A 20262-nucleotide genomic window follows, 5' to 3' on the forward strand; every position below is an offset into this window, starting at 1 on the left:
ATCGGGGCCGCTCCCTGGCCAGGTCCACAGACTCTCAGTCTCACGCACCCACGGTGAGGCCCACCTGGAGCAGTGCTGCGGCTGCAGGGCGCCGAGCCCGGTCCCTCCTGACTGTGGGTGGGGAGGTGGCAGTGGGCTGGTCGGTCCTGCGTTGGGACTGTGGTGTTTTGTCAGCCCTGTTTCCAGTGCCCTCCAGAATGGCCTTTCAGCTGCTGAACGGGGCGGGGCTGGGGCCCGGGCTGGGTGGCATTCACGCCTGCACGGTGGCCCTGTCTTCTTTTCTGTTCTAAAACCCAGCCTCGAGCCCCTGCAGGGGCTGCAGTGGGGCCGTGAGGTGCACACACCCTGCCTGGGCCCCCGGCTGGAGGAGCCGGTGGTGCTGGAGGCCTTCCCCTGCTCGGGGCCAGTGGGGGAGGACAGAGGCGCTCCCAGCGGGCTCCTCTGGACACCAGAGTCAGCCTAGTCCTGCCCAGAACCCTCTGCTGGGTTGCTCCCCGGATGAGGACTTGGGGGACTGGCCACAGCAGCCACCAGGAAGCCCCAGGTGGGCGGCAGTTGGGGGGCGGGGCTGGTGGGTCCACCTCTCGTGGGGTCCCTGAGGCCCCGCTGGCCAGGCACCCCATGGGATGGGGGACACCCCTGAGTCAGGCTCTGGGCCTGGGGAACTTAAAGGTCAGCCTTGTTGTGGGGGCGGGGGGGGGGGACATGCACCCGCTTGCGTTCCCACGCGTGACCTAGGTGGTTAGCCTGAGCGCCAGGGCTGTTGGGGGGGTGCCGACAGCCCCTCCCTCGTTGACGGGTGGCACGCGTAGCTTTTGGGGACAGCTTCCCTGTGGTCTGGGGAGGGGGGAACAGTTTCCACACCTGGGAGGGGCGGGGGTTACTCCAGCTTTGTCCGCCCCTCCCCCAGCCCTCCTCGCCCTGAAGCCCCTCCCCCTCCTGCTGGGCGCAGCCTGTCCCTTTCGCGGGAGTGCTTGTGGACCTCGAGGTATCCCAGGGTCTCCTAGAAAGGAGTGACCCCAGGAGCTGCCCTCTAGCAAGGGAGACCTTTGACCTCGAGAAAGCCAGGATTTAAGGCAGGAGGGCCTCCTAGTGTCCTATATATATATATATATATATATATATATACGGCAGGAAAGGCGTCTACACAAAGCAGGGCGTTTGAATGGGTGGCTAGAGGGGACCCAGACAGCACCTCCCAGAGGGACCCAGGAGCCTGTGGCAGAGGCAGGGAGGTGGGGGGGGAGCAAAGGCCGGTGCCGGGGAATGTGGATCTGGAGGGCTGGCTGCTGTCTGGGCCTCCAGGCGAGCAGAGCCGGGGCTTGGAAATCCGCAGTCACCTGCCCACGCCCCTCCCGCGGCGCCCCCGCCCCCGCCCCCCGCCCCCGCGAAGCTGCTAGTCGTTTATTTTTTAAGCCGTTTACTGAAAAGACGGGGCGTGGTACTGGGCGCCAGCTCCTGACCCCGGGAGCCCAGGCAGGTCCGGGCTCGGGTCGGGGCTCACGTGCGGTGACAGTCCGTGGCGCGGAGGGACAGGAAGACGTCCGCCTTGCACTGGAAGGTGACTCGGCCGTCGGGGAGCCGCTCGCAGCTCTGCAGGTTGGGAGTGACGTCCTCGAGGCACACGGTCTGGGGGCGGGAGGAGGATAAGGGGGCGCCCCGCACCCTCCCCTGCCCCGCACCCTCCAGCGCCCAGTACTCACGAGGCTCCGCAGGCTGGGGCGCAGGTCGGGGAAGGCGCCGGCCCGGCTCAGGGGGCCGGTGCCCACGGGGGGTTCTGAGCGCCGCGTGTAAGGCGACCTGCGAAAGCCGGACAGCAGCCCCGCGGCGCGGCCCACGGAGTAATAGCCCGGCCCCGCGGCCTGCTTGTACCATGCGAGGCAGGGGGGCGCCAGCAGCAGGCACAGCGCCAGGGCGGCGCCCACCAACATCGCGGGTCTGGCCATGGGGACGCGGGTGGCAGCGGGTGGCGGAGCGTGGCCGGGCAGCACCTGCTTTATATCTGCTCTGGGGGCGGGGCGGGCGGGCCGCGGGAGAAGCCGCGGTTGGGAGCCAGCGAGGCCCCCGGGCTTGATGCAGGTGCAACGCCCTCTTCCTCGCCTTCCCCACCCGCCCGCCCGCCTCCCCGCCTCCCCGGTGTCTGGTCCTGCTGGTCTGGCTAGGAGGCGGCCCCCAGGCCGGGTGGGTCTGGCCTCAGTGGGAGCAGGGCCAGTGGTGCTGCACTGAGCGCTCAGGCAGGGAGAGGCGGCCACAGCCCACCGCAGGCTGGAGAGCCACTGACCTCACTGTGCCAGAGGGGATGGAGGAGCAGTTCCCACCTTCAAGGGGAATTGAGGAGGACCAGGGCTCCTGGAGGAGGCGGTGTGGGGGGTGTCGAGGGCAGCGCTCAAATCCACACTTAGGAGGGAGGGTTCTGCCACTGGTAAGGTCCTTGGAGCTGGTGGCAGGACAAGGAGGGTGGGGCTGAGGAGAGAGCTTTTGCACAGGGGGTTGACCATGTGCCTGCTTGGTGGTGGGAGAACTGAGGTTACTGGGATGTGAGACGACCTGGCGAGACCCCGGGGGGAGGAAGACGGCTGGACCCTGGGTATGTGCGGGGCCTGGCAGGCAGGCGGGCCCTGGGGGGACCAGGCTGGAACCCAGGAGAGTGGCCAATGCCCAAGTGGCCAGGGAGTGGGAATGGCGCCGGCAGGGCCCGTAAACCTGCAGCAAGCTGTGGACCCCTCGGTGCGTGTACTTCATGTCCCAGGGGAGAAGTCCCAGGGAGGGCGGGCTGGAGGCGGAGGCCAGGCCGCCCGGCAGAACCCTCTGCAGTTGCCAAAGCTCCCCTCCTAGGGAAGGCGGCTCTGTGAACTCCTCGGTGACCCCAGATCCAGACACAGTGTAGACAGAGAGGGCCCTAGAAGACAGAGTTGCCGCCTAGAACCCAGCAGATAAACAGGAGGACCTGGGAAGCTGAGCCCAGGGCCCTCCCTTCAGAGCCCTGGCAAGTGACACTCAGCCACCTGCCTGCTCGCTCCCCAGCGTCCTGGCCCCGTGTCTTCCCCAGGAGAGATGCCAGCACAGGGACCCTGGCAGTCGGGTTCCTGGGCGAGGGGCACACGACTTCCAGGTTCTGTGTGGGTGTGATGGTCCCCGGGGCCTCCTCTCCTCGGGACGCAACGCCTGGCTGGGAAGCACAGTGCCACGTGGGTGACCACAGTGCCCGGTCCTCCCCTGGGGCCTGAGGACAGAGAAAAGGTGTGTAAAAATGCTCAGCAGCCAGCTCTCCACTAGGCAGAGGGGCTCCAGGGGCACAGGGTGGTGACCCTGAGGGCAGAGTGGAAGGGGCCTGCGCAGACAGGACACACGGGCTGCCAGGACCGTCACCCAGAGGGGCTGCCGCCCCGTGGGAGCTGTAGTAGGGAGGCCCCCCCTAGTAGGAAGGCCCTGGACACCTGCAGACACGTCCAGATGTCGAGGACTTCGGCACCGACCAGGAGCTGGCCTTCAGCTCTGGGAGGGAGACAGCCGGCCACGGCCCTGGCACCACCAGCGCCTGCTCGGGCACCACCCTCCAGCAGGAGGGAGCGCAGCAGTGGCTGCCAGCTGTGTGCAGCCAGGGCCCTACAGGGCAGCCTCAAGAGCGGTCCCCAAGGCCTCAGCCTCTGTGCCAGGGTTCCACGGCTTGCCTCACTGGCACAAAGATACCCCAGGGCCTCAACCAGGCCCAGCTCTTCAAGCCCTGAGCCAGACCCTCCTGCGCCAGCTCCTTCTCCTCCCCTCCAGGGCCTGTGACTCAGGGCCTGGTGGCATCACGTGGAGATGTTTTATTCATGAGAGTTTTCATATCAACGCGCCAAGGCGCGTCTGCGCCAAGAACACAAGCAACCGGAGGCCTCCAACCAGGCTCAGGTGGTTTAATGAGTTTTACTTATTGGATAAAAGTGTCAATGTTGTGATGGAAAAAAACAAATGCAGCTCCAGTCCTCATTTCAACCCCGTCACAGGCCGAGGGGGACAGTTCCCAGGGTGGGGGCGGCGTCTGGCAGTGGCCTCACTCCTTGAACTTCCACTCCTGGCGGCACATGGGGCAGTGCTGCTGCACCTGCTGCGCGTGGAGCCACTTGAGGATGCAGTGCATGTGGAAGCAGTGAGAGCACTGGCCCCACACCAGCGGGCAGTCATCGCCGGGCACCTTGCCTGCAGGAGGGAGGGAGGGAGGGAGGAGCAGCGAGTCACCCAGAGTGCAGGGCAAGCTGGGAGCGGGGTGTGCCCAGGGTGGCTAGAGCCCCTTGTGCCCTGTGTCCCAGCAAGGACAGGAACCAGAGTGAAACCACCGCCCCCACGGCAACTCCTGCAAGGCCCACCTGGGCTGCGCCCACTCTCCCTCCCCCTGCCCTGCTGGGGGATGGATGGCTCCCCAGCGGGAAGAGCTCCGGCCGGGCCCACGGCCCCCACCTGTCGGCTTCCCAGGGCCTGGGCCCATCTAGGGACGCACCGAAGCTCTGTCCCTGCCACCTGGCACCCATGTCACGTGCCTGCAGGGGACACACGCATCTGAGGAGTGAACTATACCTCTCGGTCAAGGCTGGGAGGGCCGGCCGTGGCTCTGGGACCCCGATGGTTCCCTCGCCTTGGGGACACTGTGATGTTTGTGGCCTCGCCTGTCAGCAGCTGGGAGTGACAAGACATCCCGTCTCTCTCCTGATTCTAGCCTGAGAGAGTCCTACCTCCAAGGCCCTTGGTACCTGCTGCTGGCACTCCACTCCACACACCTAGAAGCGCTACCTCTGTGGAGAGGACGTGGCACACACAGGACACGCTAACGCTGCCTGAGGTCAAGGGAAACAGGCGGCCCTCTGACCTTCAAGGATCTGGAAAACCCCGTCGAACAGCTGCTAACAGAGAACCCAACGCCTCCCCCAGGTCAGGTCCCCGCCGGGACTGAGGGGCTGCAGCCCACTGCCCCCACCTTCTCCTAGGTCCCATTGCCTATATCTCTGCCTTGCGGGGTCTCTGCGGCCCTCAAGCGCTAGCTGTGTAAGGTGTCACTGGTGCACAGACAGCCCACCAGGACGACAGGGGCCACCTTGTCCAGGAAGTGGCTCCTAAGTGCAGGTCTGGGAACCCCGAGACCCTCGGGCTGGCCTGGTCGCCTGTGGCCCTGGTTCTTAAGACGCCACACACGGAAACAGGTGACCGTACAATACGTTAAGGAGACACCACCACGGCCAAGCCACACCACGCTGCTCTCGAGCCCCAGGCAGCACCTGCTGTGCTGGACGGCGGGCCAGGCACCTGGCCTGTGTTCTCGGCCAGCCTCACTGCGCTCTGCAGCCACCGCGCTGCCCCACCTGATGGAGGCCAAGGCCCCACGACTAATGAGGACCGCTGCCACCTGAGGGGCGGGCGCTGTTCCGACCAGGTGGCTGCCGTCGTGTCCACGTCTGCTGAAGACACCCAGCTCCTTCCCGACCCGAGCAGCCACCCCCGTGGGACACACGTCGCACCGCCACCGCCTTCACTTGTTTGAGGCAGTTCCTCAATCTTTTAAAACGTCCTTTTTGTAACTGGAGCCATCTCACCCTTTCCGAAGCCTTTCCGACAACCTCTGGCAAGGACAAAACCCCCTCTGCCTCCCAGGCCACGGGGGTGGGGTGAGCAGGACGCTGTGCCAGGAGCCCACCGGGTGGGGGCCCTCATTTAGATAAGCGCCCCGCGTCCCACCCGGCCCTTCCGCCTCAGCAGAACAAGGCTTGCCATCACCCCTGACACGTCAGAGTCCCTCACAAACAGAACAGGAGAGGACGAGCAGGGCCACCTAGCCCACTGGTGGGTGCCCCGGCCAGCCTGCCTGCCCCGGGACCTGACAGTACAAGAGCACGCTGGCGGCGGGCCGGCTCATGCCGGTGGAATCCTCTCAGCAAGACTCAAGACTCGCCCAAGACTCCGCCCTCGGAAACCCTGGGAGGAGTGGATTCAGCACAGTCTGAGTCCCTCCGGATGGATTCTTCAGAGTGCCGTTTCCGCAGAGAAGCCCCAGTGTCACCTGATCCGGGCAGAAGGCATCCTGGGCTCACCCACCACTTTGCTCAATACCACCGGCTCACTCTGTTTCACCACCAGCAGGCCCCAAGTTCAGACTCCAAACCCCCTCTCCGTTGCAGCTGACACGCCTGCCCCGCAGCTGGAGTGTGCCCCAGGGCTGTGTGCACCGGGTACCACACAGGCTCATCGCCCACTTCGGGCCAAGGGCACAGCCACAAAATTGCTTTCGAGGACTGTTCTCTCCTGAGGCCGTAATCTGCTGCTGGGGAAGTTGCAAATACCTACCCCCGCCGTGTACTCTGGGGAAAGGGGGTTTTCTTTCTTTTTTCTCTAGGAACGGCCAGATCTCCTACTTCTACTCTCCTTCACGGTTCAGGAAAACCTCATCAGGCAGAGCCAATCAGGGCCTCCCAAGATTACATCCCGCCTGGCTGACTGACAGGATGGGCTGAATCCCGGGTGATGAGATTCCCTCTCAGCCAGGCAGACGGAAGGATTACCACTAGGGTAGAAACACGTGACTTTCACTGTAAGAAGCAAAGACCTAGCACCATTCGGCCTCACGCGGCCCCACAAGCAGGCCTGGTCACTCACTGCACCCGAGCAGCTGCTCAGGGGTCCCCAAGCCCCACCTCCCTCTTGGGACCACCCTTGTCCCCTTGGCAAAGCCAGAGACCCTTTAGTCTGTCCCAAAACTAAATTAACTCTTGACCTGAATAGAACAACCACTTTCACTTCACCAAACACCCTGGGAAGGAACGAACACGGCAAAAGCGACAAAAGATGCCTTGCGTTGTGTTGTCTCTGGTGACAACAGTGGCGAATGACAGAGAGAAGTGAGTGGCAAAAAGCATTACGTCCAGCACTGACTTTAAAACATTTGGACCAAAGCAAATATGGAAACATGTCATTTCCGCGTTGACCTGCTAGATGGGAGAGTGGTTTTATAACATTCCATTCTTCTGTTGGCTTGAGAACAAAGGTCTTCGAATAAAAGATTTTAACACATCTCTCAGTCCCACGTGTTTCACAGTGGCTTTCACCTGGACAGGAAACTGCGCTCTTTTTTCTCACCAAACCTTTGACAGACATCTCGTATACAAACATGGGCCCAAACTGACTAGCCTTTCCCCATTAACTTTCTTGGGGAAAGGAAATCAAACGCTGGGGATGCTAGGCAGGTATTTCTAAGGACCTGCCAAGGCCAGCAAGCAGTCAAAACTCGAGGGCGGGCAGGGGCACTCACAGTCCGGGCAGCAGCCATTGAAGGCCATCCGGCAGATACCGCAGTTCTCGTCGTTGGCCACCCAGAGCCACGTGGCCACGCCGTTCCAGCACTTGATCTTCACCTTCATGGCGCGGGAGCCTGCGGGAGGGAAGAGACCCCCGGGGTTCCGGTGAGGCTGCTGAGCTACAGCACTTGGGAGCCAAAGAGGAGGTTCCGCCCCGAGCCCTCTAGAGGGCCGGGGAGGGCAGGAGTCGCCTCCGGAAGGGCAGCACAAACTGTCAGCGAGGCGGCTGGGGCAAGGGCCGGGTCCCCGGGGGGACCGGGCGCTCAGCGCATCTCCCAACGCCGCACTTCTGCCCGGGCGTCCACGGAAGGGGGCGTCGGCTTCCGTTAACCACTGCAAAATCCTGCCGTGTGTACGTCTGAAAGGGACAGGACTGTCGAGGTCAGGAGGAGAGCCAAACCCCTCCCTGCAAGACCCCCGCGGAAACAAGCCCCCGGCCCGCGCGGCCGCTCCCCCTCCCCGCCGCGGACCCGACCGCGGGTTCGGGGCGGGGGGAGGGGCAGGACCCGGTTAGGACGTGCAAGGAGGGGCAAGGGAGGGGCGGAAGCCCGGCCCCGCCCAACGGCCGCACCCCCACTAACCAAATCACGCGCTGCCCCACCCGCCTTCCGTTGGCGGCGCCGGCGCCCGCGCGGGAAGGTATATAAACGACCGCGGCTGCGGACAGGCACTTCTCAGCGGCGCCCGCCGAAGCCCGGGGTCCAGCGCGCAGGCCCCGCCCCGCCCCCCGACGCCGCCGCCGCCTCGCAGCCAATCCGCGGCCGCTCCGAGGACGCAGGCCCGGAAAAGGCCGCGCGGCGCAGGAAGTGACGCGCCGGCGTGCTGACGCGCGGGCTCCAGCCGAGGCCGATTCCGCGCCCGCCATGGCCGACAAAATGGATATGTCTCTGGACGACATCATTAAGCTGAACCGGAGCCAGCGAGGCGGCCGCGGCGGGGGCAGGGGCCGCGGCCGGGCCGGCTCCCAGGGCGGCCGCGGCGGCGGGGCGCAGGCTGCCGCGCGAGTGAGCCGAGGCGGCGGACCCATTCGGAACCGGCCGGCCATCGCCCGCGGCGCGGCGGGCGGCGGCAGGAACCGGCCGGCGCCCTACAGCAGGGTGAGTGCGGAGGCCGGCTGGCGGGCCGCGGCCGGGGGGCGGGCAGGCAGGGCGACGCGGGGGCAGCGGGCGGGCCGGGCCGGGGGGGTGGGGGCGCGGGCGCCGGCCGGGCGGACGGGGGAGGTCGCGCGCCAGCCGGGCCCCGAAGCGAGACCCCACCGGCCTTTGTTTGGGCTGGACGCCGGGCCTCGTGGCGCCGGGGGGCCGAGGAGACGTTGGCGCGGCCGCCCTGGCGGCGGGAAGTTAGTTGGAGGGAACCGAGAAGTTGCGGGAAGTGTGGCCTCGCGGGCGGGAAGCGGGGGCTGCGGGCCCCTCTCGGTGCCTTCCTCCCGGGCCGCGATGGGGGCAGGTCTTGTGGCCGTGAGGGCGAGGGCGAGTCCTGGAGCGCGACTTATGGGTCGTCTTCTGTCGTGTTTTCTTTTTCTTTAGCCGAAACAGCTTCCTGACAAATGGCAACACGACCTTTTCGACAGCGGTTTTGGGGGTGGTGCCGGCGTGGAGACCGGTGGGAAACTGCTGGTGTCAAATCTGGATTTTGGCGTGTCCGATGCTGACATTCAGGTAAGAGACTGGAGCTTCTCCTCGGGAGCAGCTCACCCCGTACAGCACTGACTGTGGTGTTTGGGACGGGCCGGGACCCTGAATCCGCATCCACCTTGGGACAGTGAGCGCCTCCCAGGCACTCGAGGGCTGGCCCCCACTGCTCCCTGGAAGGGGCTGCTGGAGTGCATAGCAGAGGTCAAGCTAGAGCTGAAAGTCCAACTGCTGGGTCAGTTTGCGCTGGAAGACCGGGCCGGGCCGGGCCGGGCCGGGCCGGGCCGAGCCGAGCCGAGGCACCGCGGCTTTGGTAACTAAGCATCCGCCGTGGGGGTGAGGAGCCTCTGCCTGCCCTTTTCTGGCAAGTGTGGCTGAATGCGTGTGGTTCTGCGTCCCTGAGAGAGCGCGGCTGTTTGCGGCTTTATTTCGTGCCCATCTTAGTGATGCTCTGGGAGGAGAAAGCCCTTTCTCTGCAGGGCTGACAAAGTGCAGAAGCAGAGTGCTACAGGCATCTCTGGCCCCTCTGTCTTAAGCCCCGTGGAACTGGGTCCCCGTCTTCCTCTCACCTACGCTCACGCTCTGGGTCTCGTTGGCTCGCAAATGTTTATTTAGCCTTGTCTTCGACTCAAGCCTCTTTTCTTTTCTGTTTCTTTTTCTCTTTTTTAAATTCACTCTCCAAGGCACTTGAACTGGTTTTCTCGTGAAGTAATGCCGTTTTGGGGGTCAGTCCTGCAGATGGCTGGGTCCGGGTGAGGGGCCTTCCTGGGTTCGGTCTCCCAGAGCCCAGCCGTTTTACTTAGCCGTGGGGGGACAGAGCAAGGCCAGTGAGCGCTCACAGTGTCTCCACACTTTTTTTAAGGTGGTTTCTGGCATCCACTGGAAACCGCTTTTGGTGAACTCCACTTCCCGCTGTGTGCCTGCGGCCGGAGTAGCCCCACACTCTGGGTTCCCTCTCCAACTCCCAGCCTGCCTGAGGTCAGGGCAGTTTCCATGGCAGCGCTTGACTTCAGACTTTGCGGCAGGCTTGAGTAGGAGGAGAGGGAAAGGTGAGCCCGAATCTGCCCGGGGGAGGGGCTGGGTCAGGGCTCCCGAGTCAGCGGGCCCTTCGAGCTGATCCACCTTGGCTTAGAGCCCCTCGCTCTGTGATCTTGGCCTTTGCAGCTTCTCGGCGCAGTCCTCGGGCGTGTCGTAGGTCTTCCTCTGTAGAAGGCGAGGGCCACTTAATCTCGCGCCCTTCCCCGCGGGCTTTGTGATGCTTTACCTGCACTGTGGTACCTGTGTCAGGTCCCTCGACTGGCAGGAGCCCTCAGGCCCAACGGCTCCTGCCTGGAAGTTGCTGTCCCCCTGCCCCATCCCATCCCCCAGTTCCCGCTACCACTGCCCTGCCCCCCACACGTGACGTCTGCCTCCCAGGGAGATACCCCAAAGCAGTGCACACTTCCAGGGAGTGTCCCTGGGCTGCCAGGAAGAAAAGGGCTTCGCTGACGAGTGCTCTTTCGGACTCACAGGAACTCTTTGCTGAGTTTGGAACTCTGAAGAAGGCGGCTGTGCACTACGACCGATCGGGCCGCAGTTTGGGGACCGCTGACGTGCACTTTGAGCGGAAAGCAGACGCCCTGAAAGCTATGAAGCAGTACAATGGCGTCCCCCTGGACGGTGCGTACCCCTGGACGGTGCGTGCCCCTGGACAGTGCGTGCCCCTGGACGGTGCGTCGGGAGCCGCACCCAGAAAGGCCTCGGGCGCCAGGAGTGGGGCCGCCTCTGCCTGAGGACACTTGGCTGTCGCCCCTTTTTCTCCCTCTTCCCATTCTGCCGTCTCACGCTCCCCCGCGCACCTGGACCAGCCTCTTGTGAACCCCCTCCAGCAAGCAAGCCCCAGTCCTCCCCTCCTGCAGCTCCCTGCAGGAGACTCCCTTCTGCGAAGGCCTTTCAGAACCGCCGTAGTCCGCCTCTGAGCGCGGGGCCGTAGTCTAGAGACCAGGGGCCTTTCCACCCGGGAGCCCTTCAGACACCCCCCTGCCCTGGACCGGGGAGGATGCTGCTGGGCTGTGCTCAGCGCGAGCTCGCTCTCCCAGCGGCATCTCCAGGCTGTTGGCCTCATCGGGAGGGAGCATCGAGATGCCCAGGCCCCTTCCCAGTGCTCGTGCGGAGGCCGGGGCGCGGTGCCCAGCAGGCCGACCGCAGAGCCCTCTAACAGAGCGGGCCCTCTTGTGTTCTCTGCCTCAGGTCGCCCCATGAACATTCAGCTCGTCACCTCACAGATCGACACGCAGCGGAGGCCTGCACAGAGGTGAGTCTGCGGCCTCCGGGCGGGGCTGGCCCTTGGGGTGTCCACTCAGCCCGCAGGCCCTCCTGGGCATGAGAGTGAGTTCCCTCTTCCTGCTAGTGTAAACAGAGGGGGCATGACCAGAAACCGTGGTTCCGGAGGTTTCGGTGGCGGCGGCGGCACCCGGAGAGGCACCCGTGGCGGCAGCCGTGGCAGAGGCAGAGGCACCGGCAGGAGTTCGAAGCAGCAGCTTTCCGCGGAGGAGTTGGATGCCCAGCTGGACGCTTACAACGCCAGGGTAGGTCCCAGAGGAGGACGCGGGGCGGCGGCCCCGGACCTCCTGGGAGGCCCGGTGTGAGCGAGACCCCTCCTCCTCTGTTTCAGATGGACACCAGTTAAGCAGACCGGCAAATCCGTGCGTGGACCAGGACCCAGACGTCGCGTCCGTGCTCCCCGGAGGGAGGGGGTGACAGACTGGGGCTGAGTGGCCAGTGATGGATTTGTTTCTTTTATGTTTTAAAATAGGGTTTAAAATTCATGTAAAGGTTTCTTTTTTTTTTTCTTTTTTTTTTAAATCCTGAAGCAGACCTGTTTTGTACCGAGTTATTTTTGGGATAAATTTTACTGGTTGCAGTTGTGGAGAAGGTGGCGTTTCCACCTTTGCCATAATAAACTAGAAACGTGTGTAGAAGTGGCCCTGCCTGATTCCTCCCGTGCTGGGGTCCTTGCCTGGGCGCCCCGGGGGGCCGGTGGCCGGAGGGGCACGGGCCTGCGGGTTGGAGGTGGTGGCCGCGTCTCTCCTGTCTGTTCCACAGGTCTGAGCTCGGCTCTTTCCCGCCCGGGAGGCGGGAGGCCATGGAGCAGGGTCTTCCGCCTGCAGCTGCGGCTCGCTGCCTGCACGTCGAGGTGAGGGGCCGGGTGGGGTGGGCACCCTGGCTTTCAGCCTCTCTCTCCTGTCTTTCTGGTGCTGTGGCTCCAGACACTGGGATTTAACCGTGGCGACCTGACGGCTTTGCAGTGCGACTCTCGTCGTCGTCGCAGCAGAAGTCCCGGGAGGGTGTCCTCGTTACAGTCTCGGTGACGTAGCTAGTGGGAGCTGGGGCCGCATCTGACGTGAGCCACAGGGAGCTGGAGGGGCTGGCAGACACAGGTGCCGCCTGCACCGTCTCCGGGGCAGAGGAGCGGAGCACAGTGACGTCAGTGCCCCGCGCAGGGTTCAGGGCACAGCCGTCTTTGGGTGCCCCCTCCTGCGAGCTCCTCCGCTCTGCCTGAGCCCAAGCCGGGCGGGGGGGGGGGGGGGGGGCTGGCCCCCGGCCGCCCCCTCCCACACAATGCCGGGGTGCTAGGGCGCAGAAGAGGCCAAGGGGAGGCCTGGCCTGCCGCTCAGGTGGCTTCCAGGCTTCCACACTGGGGACAGGGCTGGAGCGAGTCACCAGGGAGGTGTGCCTGGCAGTGGCCCTGCCACAGCCAGTTACCAGGCTGTCGCCGCAGAGCCAGCAGCTGCCACTTGAGCTGCCTGAGCCAGGTCAGGCTCTGCGTGGAAGGGGCGCTGAGGACGGCGGTAGTGGGGGGGGGACAGCGCAGGGAGAAAGCCGGCCGAGGGGCTGAGCTCAGGGTCGGGTCCAGGTGGGCACACGTGGCCCCGGACCGTTGCTGCTTTGAGGCAATGTGACATCTCTGGCCCGGAGGCTGTGGGCGCCAGCACACATGCGGGGGAGGGTGACACCAGGCTGGGCCACCAAACCTCAGCCTCCCCGTTCGTGAAACAGGCAGCCTCGGCTTCCTTCGAAGGCTGGAGGACCATGCGCGGTCCCGCCCGTGTGAGATGCTTTTGGGAGGAAGGGTGGTGCTACGTGCAGGGACAGCCCCCTGCTCCGGGCCCATCGGGCGTCCGGTCACCCGAGGGTGGTGCCCGGGGCGCCGGCCAGCGCTTCATCCCCGAAATAGTGGTGGAGGGAAGGGAGGGGGGAGAGGTCTTGGCGCTCGTGCTCGTCTTCTCCTTCGCGTGTTTGCGTGTTTGCCCGACTGGCGCCTCGCGCGCCAGCTGGCTGGGGCTGCCCCGCTCGCAGGGTCAGGCCCCCACTGGGATGCGCCCCAGCCCGCCTCCTGCCCTGCGGTCTGGCGGAAGGTCGGTGAGGTGTAGGAGTGTGCAGGCCTCCCTCGGCCGCTCAGCCGTCGTCCCTCCGGGTTTTGAAGGGGTTGAGGGGGAAGCCGGCGTTGGGGGGAGGGCGGGCACGCGCACAGGGGTTGGAGCCCCCGGCCTGCCTGGCCTGAGGAGCTGCTGCTGGGGGGCTCCCGGGAAGAGGTGTCGACTCCTGGGCGCTTTCTTGGCACGTGCTTGCTTGCGCCAAGGTCCACAAGGTTACCAAGCAACCGGAATAAGAAGGAAGAGCCCTGTCCCCTTGCAGGTGTGAAACCCAGCAGGAGGCTCAGGCGAGGTCGCGGAGTGGCGGGCACACTCCCCAGGCGGGGTTTGGAACCCCAGAAGGTTGGTGTGTCTGCTCAGCTGCAGGTTGTCTTCCAAACAAGGGCTTAGTTCTGGCCTGCAGGGGCTGCGGCTCTGGTGTAGGAAACAGCAGATGCGGTGACACAGGCTAACGGCTGCACTGGAACCGAGAGAGGCAGGAACAGAGACTTGCGCGTTTGTGTTCTCCAGGAACGTACGTTCCAGTCGGGAAAGATGGGGAAGCAGGCTGCCAGGTGGTGACAAGGCTCTGGAAGAAAGCAGAGGGTGCTGAGCAGTAGGGCGAGGCCTTGCGACGAGGGGGACTTGTGTGCATGTGGACATGTGGGGAGGGAGCCTTGCTGGCGGAGAGGAAAGTAGGTGCAAAGGACCTGGGGTGAGAACCTGGGATGAGCCAGGCCTTCAGTGTGCCTGCCGGAGGGCGGAGGTCCTGGGGCCTGACTGCTGGCTTTTGGCCTGGGGGAGGGCTCCCAGGGCCCAGCCTTTGGGGACGGGTGTGGGTGACATCCGTAGACAGTGACGGAAAGAAAAGGAGAGACAGTAGAGTGGCCTTCTGTGGTTTTGTTTCAACGCGTGTAGGATGAGCTGTGTCGTCAGTACGAAAAGGTAACAGCATGAACAGTCACTTTCCTACGCTGTCCCGAGGAAAGCTTGTTGCTGCAGGTTTTTTAGATGAGCGCTTTATTGACATAATTGACATATTGTGATGTTTCCCCATTTATTCAGAGCCAAATCCACCGCCACATTCAAATCCCAGCACGCACTCCTTTGTCCCCGCGAAGAACGCATGAGCCTTCACCTCTCTGCTCCCTTCCCGGCCTCCGTGCGTCCGCTTTATGGATCAGGACCTTTCGTGCAAAGGGATCTGGCTTCTCACTCAGCACAGCGTCTTTGAGGTTCATCTCTGGTACGGCGGCGGCGGGGTCGCTCTTTCTTCTTTTTCTGGGCCTCACCTGCGGCACACAGCGGTTCTCAGGCCAGGGATCGAACCCACACCACCGCAGCGACCCCAGCTGCCGCCGTCGTAACATGGGATCCTTAACCCACAGCACAGCACGAGAACTCTCCAGAGTCACCTGCGGTGGTAGGAGTGCCACAGACGGGGGGTGCTGTGGGTACAGCACAGAGTCTGGCTCGTGGCCGAGGTTGTGGCCTTGATTGTGTGCATCAGCGGGAGCCGCCAGCTTCTGCGTCGGAGAGTTGGGGTCCCCCCCCCCCCCCCGTGTAATTCATAAATCCGCGGGTGGAGAAACGTGGCACCAGGTGAATACTTGTCTCGCCCCACTTCGCGCTCTCATCTCAGCACCCACGGCGCAGGAATTGTTACTGTGATGTTTAATGGTGAGTTCTTAAATTTTGCTCATTCTCTCCATGTTAATTGGAATTCTTTTTTTGAAAGTTGTTTAATGTGGTCGATGTACAGCGGTCTGTCACTTTCTGCTGTACAGCCGAGTGACCCAGTCATACATCTGTACCCACTCTCTCATCCCCGCTTTGTGCATGACCCATCACGGGCGATTGCACATAGTTCCCTGTGCTCTGCAGCAGGCCCCCTGTCTGTCCATTCCAGATGTAAAAGTTTGCACTTGTCAGCCCTGAACTCCCGCTCCCTCCTCCTCCCCTTTGGCCACCCAAGTCTGTTCTCTGTATGTGCGAGTGTTTCTGTTGTCTAAGTCGGTTCATTTCTGCCATGTTGTAGATTCCACAAGGAACTGCTATCATAGGGTATCTGTCTTTCTTACTAAGTATGAGAATCTACATGAATCTTAAGTATGAGACTCTCTAGTTCCATCCATGTTAATGCAAATGGCATTATTTTGTTCTTTTTTACGGCTGAGTCGTATTCCATTGTGTATACACACCACATCTTAATCCATTCATCTGTCAGTGGACGATGAGGTTGTTTCCACGTCTTGGCTCTTGTGAATGGTGCTGCAGTGAACATGCATGTGCATGTGTCTTTTTTTTTTTTTTTGCATGTATCTTGTTTTCATTTCTCAGTGAATTTTATTACATTTATAGTTGTACAACAATCATCACAACCTAATTTTATAGCATTTCCATCCCAGACCCCCAGTGCGCCCCCCACCCGCCACCTGTCTCCTTTGGAAAGCATGTTTTTCAGAGTCTGTGCATCAGTGTCTGTTCTGCAAAGAAGTTCCCTGTGTCCTGTTTTAGATTCCACATGGAAGTGAAAGCATTCGATGTTGGTGACCGACTTCACCCAGCACAATAATTTCTAGGTCCATCCGTGTTGCTGCAAATGCCGTTCTTTCTTTCCTTTTAACGGCTGAGTCGTAGTCCATTGTGTATATGGACCACATCTTAATCCACTGGTCTGTGGATAGATGTTTAGCTTGTTTCCATGTTTAGGCTGTTGTATACAGTGCTGCAGTGAACATAGGGGTACATGTATCTTTTTTTTTTCTTTTGCATGTATCTTTTTGAATGAAAGGTTCCTCTGCATATGTGCCCAGGAGTGGGATTGCTGGATCGTATGGTAGTTCTGTAGTTTTCTGCGGAATCTCCATGCTGTTTTCATAGCGGTTGGACCATAGGAGGGCACCCTTTCTCCACCCCCTCTTCAGCATTTGGTACTTACAGACTTACTAGTGATGGCCGTTCTGACCAGTGTAAAGTGTTACCTCGTTGCAGTTTTGATTTGTGTTTCTGTAATAATTAGTGATGTTGAGCATTTTTTCTTGGGCCTGTTGGCCAGCTAATATGTTTTCCTTGGAGAAATGTCTATTTAGGTCTTCTGCCCGTTTTTCAATTGGGGTATTTATTTATTTATCTTTTGGTGTCAAGTTGTATGAGTTATTTGTATATCCTGGAGTTCAAGCCCTTCTCGGTTGCATCATTTGAAACTATTTTCTCCTATTGCGTCGATTGTCTTTTCATTTCATTAACTGGAATTCTTTTCTAAAAAAGAGCAGTTCTTTGTCCACCACTTATTCAGTTATTTATATCCGTGTGGATTTGTGGGTGTTTGATTCTATGAGTCATAACCAGGTAACTGTTACTCTGTTGCTCAGACTGTTAAGGTCCCTCCTGTCTGTCCCCTCTTGACCTGCTGTGTCCTTTTTTAAGCATTTCGGGACTCTGGCACCGCCAGAGGCTCCAGGCTCCTTTCACGGAGACTGATGTGTAGCCACCAAGATCTCGCCCGTGGGTGTGCTCATTGCTCCGGGGCTGTTACTGCCTCGGGGCCCTTTCCAGACAGAGCTGGAAAGTACATATACTAAGTCACGCGCATAAACCCGTGTTCACTTCTGTAGCGAGCTAGCCGTATGCACTTAAAAAGCTGTGAGCTCAGCAGCTCAGCGGTTTAGCAAACCCAACTAGCATCCCTGAGGATGCAGGTTCAACCCCTGTCCTGGCTCAGTGGGTTGAGGATCCGGCGTTGCCATGAGCTGTGGTGGAGGTCACAGCTGTGGCATAAGCTGGCAGCTGTAGTTCCTGTTCGACCCCTAGCCTGGGAACCTTCATGTGCTGTGGGTGGGTGCGGCCCTAAAAAGCCAAACAATGATAACAAAAATGGACAAAAAACTTGAATAGATGTTCTACCATAAGAGACTCTTCATCAGGGAAATGAAATCAGCATTGAGGCAGCATGTCACACCCACTCGGACAGCTTCGGTCAAGAAGACAATGCCAAGTGTTGGCAAGGGTGTGCCCAGTTAGAACCTTCTCTGGATTGCAAAATGGTCCATCCGCCTGGAAAGCGGGGAATTCCACTCCTCTCAGGAGTGAACCCAGGACAAAGGAACGTGCCTTCAGGCCAGCAAAGTGCAGGTGTTCTGACAGCAAAAAGGAACCCAGAGTCCATCAACCAGCAAGTGAATGCAGCAAAATGGGCCATTGTACTTACTCTAGATGGAACCCAGACCGTCAGGTGAGCTCACAGATGCAAGAAGATCCTCTAGGCGGTGTGATTCCACGGACGCGAAATGAACGTCCAGCAAGGAGGATGCACAGATGCGGAAAGCGGGACGGGGCTGCCAGGGTCTGGGGTGCGGCGGGGAGGCTGGAGTGGGCACTGACCACAGGTAGCTCAGGGGGACGTTACTGGAGTGATCATTAGGCACGTCCACAGACTGGCGGGGAAACCGTTGAACTGTGCGCTTTCAGTGGGTGGACTGTGTAAAGGATCCCTTAGTGATGCTGTGAAAGAACCGGTTGCCTTTCTGTGTCATTAAACACTGTCACTTGAATGACGTGAGAAGTTTTCATTCATCACAGGGTTTTTTCACTTTGGGAGAGGGGGTTAGGGCTGCACTCCCCACAAACACATGGATGTTCCCAGGCTAGGGGGTGAATTGGAGCTGCAGTTGCCAGCCTACACCACAGCCACAGCCACACAGAAGCAGCTGTGTCTGTGCCCTACACCACAGCTCACGGGAGCCACAACAGGGACTTCCCATCAGAGCCTTTTGATATTAATATGCGTTGGAGTTCCCATTGGGGGTCATTGGTAGTGAACCCAACTAGTATCCATGAGGACACAGGTTCGATCCCTGGCCTTGCTCAGGGGGTTAAGGATCCAGTGTGGCTGTGGCTGTGGTGTAGGCTGGTAGCTGTAGCTCTTGTTCAACCCCTTGCCTGGGAACTTGCATATGCCACGGATGTGGCCCTAAAAAGACAAAAAATAATTTAACACGTAGTAGTATTTGTTAGTCACAGGCGCTGAGGTGTGGCCGTGCCGCATCATATTTCTTGGGTTCTTTGCTAACTTGATAAAAGTTTCAACGTAGAATCAACCCTCCCTTGCGATGGTGCAGAAACATGTCACAATCCTGGAGTCCAGCTCCTGCGGGCAGGTGTCAGCACTGGTGTGGTGTTGCCAGCTGGTCCCAGAGACTCTTCAGGACCAGTGACCTGGTCCTTCCGCAGGACGCTGTGCAGAGCAGGGAGACTGATCCTGTTGACGGAGATACTGCTGCAACTGACGCCAGGTTTGAAACTCAGCTCAGGACAGTCAAGGAAAATATTGGTCAGATCTTTAATGATGTTTAAAAAAACTCATTTTCTTTTTTTGGCCACACCCACTGCATGGAAGCGCCTAGGCCAAGGCTTGAACCCACACCACAGCAGTAAGAATGCTGGATCCCCAACCCACTGAGCCATTCCTTAATGGCTCCTGAACTTGTTAATTTCCTTGGTCGGGTCTGTAAACGACTCCAAAACTTGACGTGAAACAAACTCGTCTTATGGTCCCACGTTCCCAACATCAGAGCGTGAGGCGGTCTGCCTGGTGCTGAGGAGCAGGTCTTCTGGGTCTTTAGCCTAATTTTCAAAGAGAAGCCACACCCTCAGCCTCCCCGCACCCAGGCCCTGCACAGGAAGAGGCCCTTGAGGTTGCTAGGAGGCAGGGGGTGTGTTTTAAAAGGAGAGGAGAGGCCACAGTCCTTTGCTTCCCTCCTGATTAAGAGGTGGAGTCTCCTCTGTTATGATGTGATTTTTTTTTTTCCCCCCAGGGCTGCAGCTGCAGCACATGGAGGTTCCCAGGCTAGGGGTCAAATCGGAGCTGCAGCTGCCGCCTTACACCACAGCCACAGGGTATCAGAGCTCCATCTGGGACCTACGCCACAGCCTGGAGCCAGGCCAGGCCTGTGTCGGGTTCTTAACCCACTGAGCCACAATGGGAGCTCCTAGATGAGAAGTCTGATAGACAATGTGTCACTGGAAGAGAAGGGACAACTGGTAGACGCCCTCCCTGAGGGTAACTGTGACTCCTTAGAGACCTCTGAGCCGAGCGCCTCAAAGCCTTTGCTGCGGGACCTGACTGCGCTGCTGGGAGCTGCTCCTGCTGTTCCAGACAGCGTGGGAGTCCCTGTCACAAGAGAAGGGAGCTTCCTGCTCATGCTCGTCTGGAGACCTGTGGCCAGAGTGGAGCGGTTGGTTCGTAACCTCCTTCCCTGCTGTGGAATTGTGTGTTGGCTACACCTTCACCTGTCTCCACCCGAGACTCTCACCCGCTCTCACGCTTGGGCTCTGTGGCAAACTCTGCCCTTGAACCTGGCCTGGCCTGAACCTGGGCTTGGGAGCAAGGAGCCTCAGAAGGCCTCTTGGAGCACTTGCTCGCGGAGTGCAGCTGCCAAAATGCCATGAGAGAGGGTGTGGAAGGCCCTCAGGCTGACAGCCCGGGCTGAGCACTGCTCGGACCCAGCTTGTCTACCAAGCTGCTCCTATGGCTCAAGAGCCCCAAGCCCTCAGCCCACAGGGTCAGAGAGAACCACAAGGTGGCTCCAGGCCACTGCCTTTGGAGCGTCTGTTCCACAGCAGGTGGAGCAATGGCTGTTATTTAACCCCCCCTGCCCCAACCACACACCAAAGGCTCCTTTCCCCTCGAAATAAACACGTGCTCAAAGGTTTATGGTGGAAGTGACCTCTGAGGTTTGCTTCACACTTGCTGCATGTGGAGAAAGGAGGGCACAGATCAAACAAGACGGGCCACAAGCTGGTACCTGCAGAAGTGGGTGGCAGGTCCACTGGGCTTCTTAACCCCATTCTTTCTACCTCGCGTGGGGGCTGCCCCCTTGTCCTGGTGCCCCTGTGGGCGCCCATCACATTGTA

The 20262-nt window shown here is 60.6% G+C and overlaps 4 protein-coding genes across 5 annotated transcripts; 1 reads left to right on the top strand and 3 right to left on the bottom strand.

The window, feature by feature from the left end:
* Positions 1-1403: 1403 nt before the first annotated feature.
* Positions 1404-1982, bottom strand: NPB (neuropeptide B). The gene is made up of 2 exons (XM_047759141.1): positions 1704-1982; positions 1404-1629 (listed from the first exon to the last, which is right to left on the bottom strand). The coding sequence occupies exons 1-2, from the start codon at positions 1944-1946 to the stop codon at positions 1501-1503; spliced, it is 372 nt and encodes a 123-aa protein (XP_047615097.1). The 5' UTR covers positions 1947-1982; the 3' UTR covers positions 1404-1500.
* Positions 1983-2053: 71 nt separating this feature from the next.
* LOC125114969 (uncharacterized) lies at positions 2054-3973 on the bottom strand. The gene is made up of 3 exons (XM_047758663.1): positions 3962-3973; positions 3438-3785; positions 2054-3223 (listed from the first exon to the last, which is right to left on the bottom strand). Exons 1-3 carry the CDS (start codon positions 3971-3973, stop codon positions 2900-2902), a joined length of 684 nt encoding a protein of 227 aa, XP_047614619.1. The 3' UTR covers positions 2054-2899.
* ANAPC11 (anaphase promoting complex subunit 11) lies at positions 3884-8047 on the bottom strand. 2 transcript variants are annotated; one of them, XM_047759143.1, is made up of 3 exons: positions 7904-8047; positions 7277-7680; positions 3884-4182 (listed from the first exon to the last, which is right to left on the bottom strand). In XM_047759143.1, exons 2-3 carry the CDS (start codon positions 7383-7385, stop codon positions 4037-4039), a joined length of 255 nt encoding a protein of 84 aa, XP_047615099.1. In that variant the 5' UTR covers positions 7386-7680; positions 7904-8047; the 3' UTR covers positions 3884-4036. The 2 variants fall into 2 exon arrangements, with proteins under 2 accessions (XP_047615099.1, XP_047615098.1); XM_047759142.1 differs by having other exon boundaries at positions 7277-7396; positions 7904-8046.
* An 87-nt stretch (positions 8048-8134) lies between these two features.
* On the top strand, positions 8135-11910 carry ALYREF (Aly/REF export factor). Its single transcript, XM_047759140.1, has 6 exons — positions 8135-8419; positions 8849-8980; positions 10465-10612; positions 11183-11246; positions 11343-11520; positions 11607-11910. The coding sequence occupies exons 1-6, from the start codon at positions 8186-8188 to the stop codon at positions 11619-11621; spliced, it is 771 nt and encodes a 256-aa protein (XP_047615096.1). The 5' UTR covers positions 8135-8185; the 3' UTR covers positions 11622-11910.
* The last annotated feature ends 8352 nt before the right edge of the window (positions 11911-20262 follow it).

The sequence above is a fragment of the Phacochoerus africanus genome, chromosome 14 (assembly GCF_016906955.1).
Source record: "Phacochoerus africanus isolate WHEZ1 chromosome 14, ROS_Pafr_v1, whole genome shotgun sequence".
Taxonomy (NCBI): Eukaryota; Metazoa; Chordata; class Mammalia; order Artiodactyla; family Suidae; genus Phacochoerus; species Phacochoerus africanus.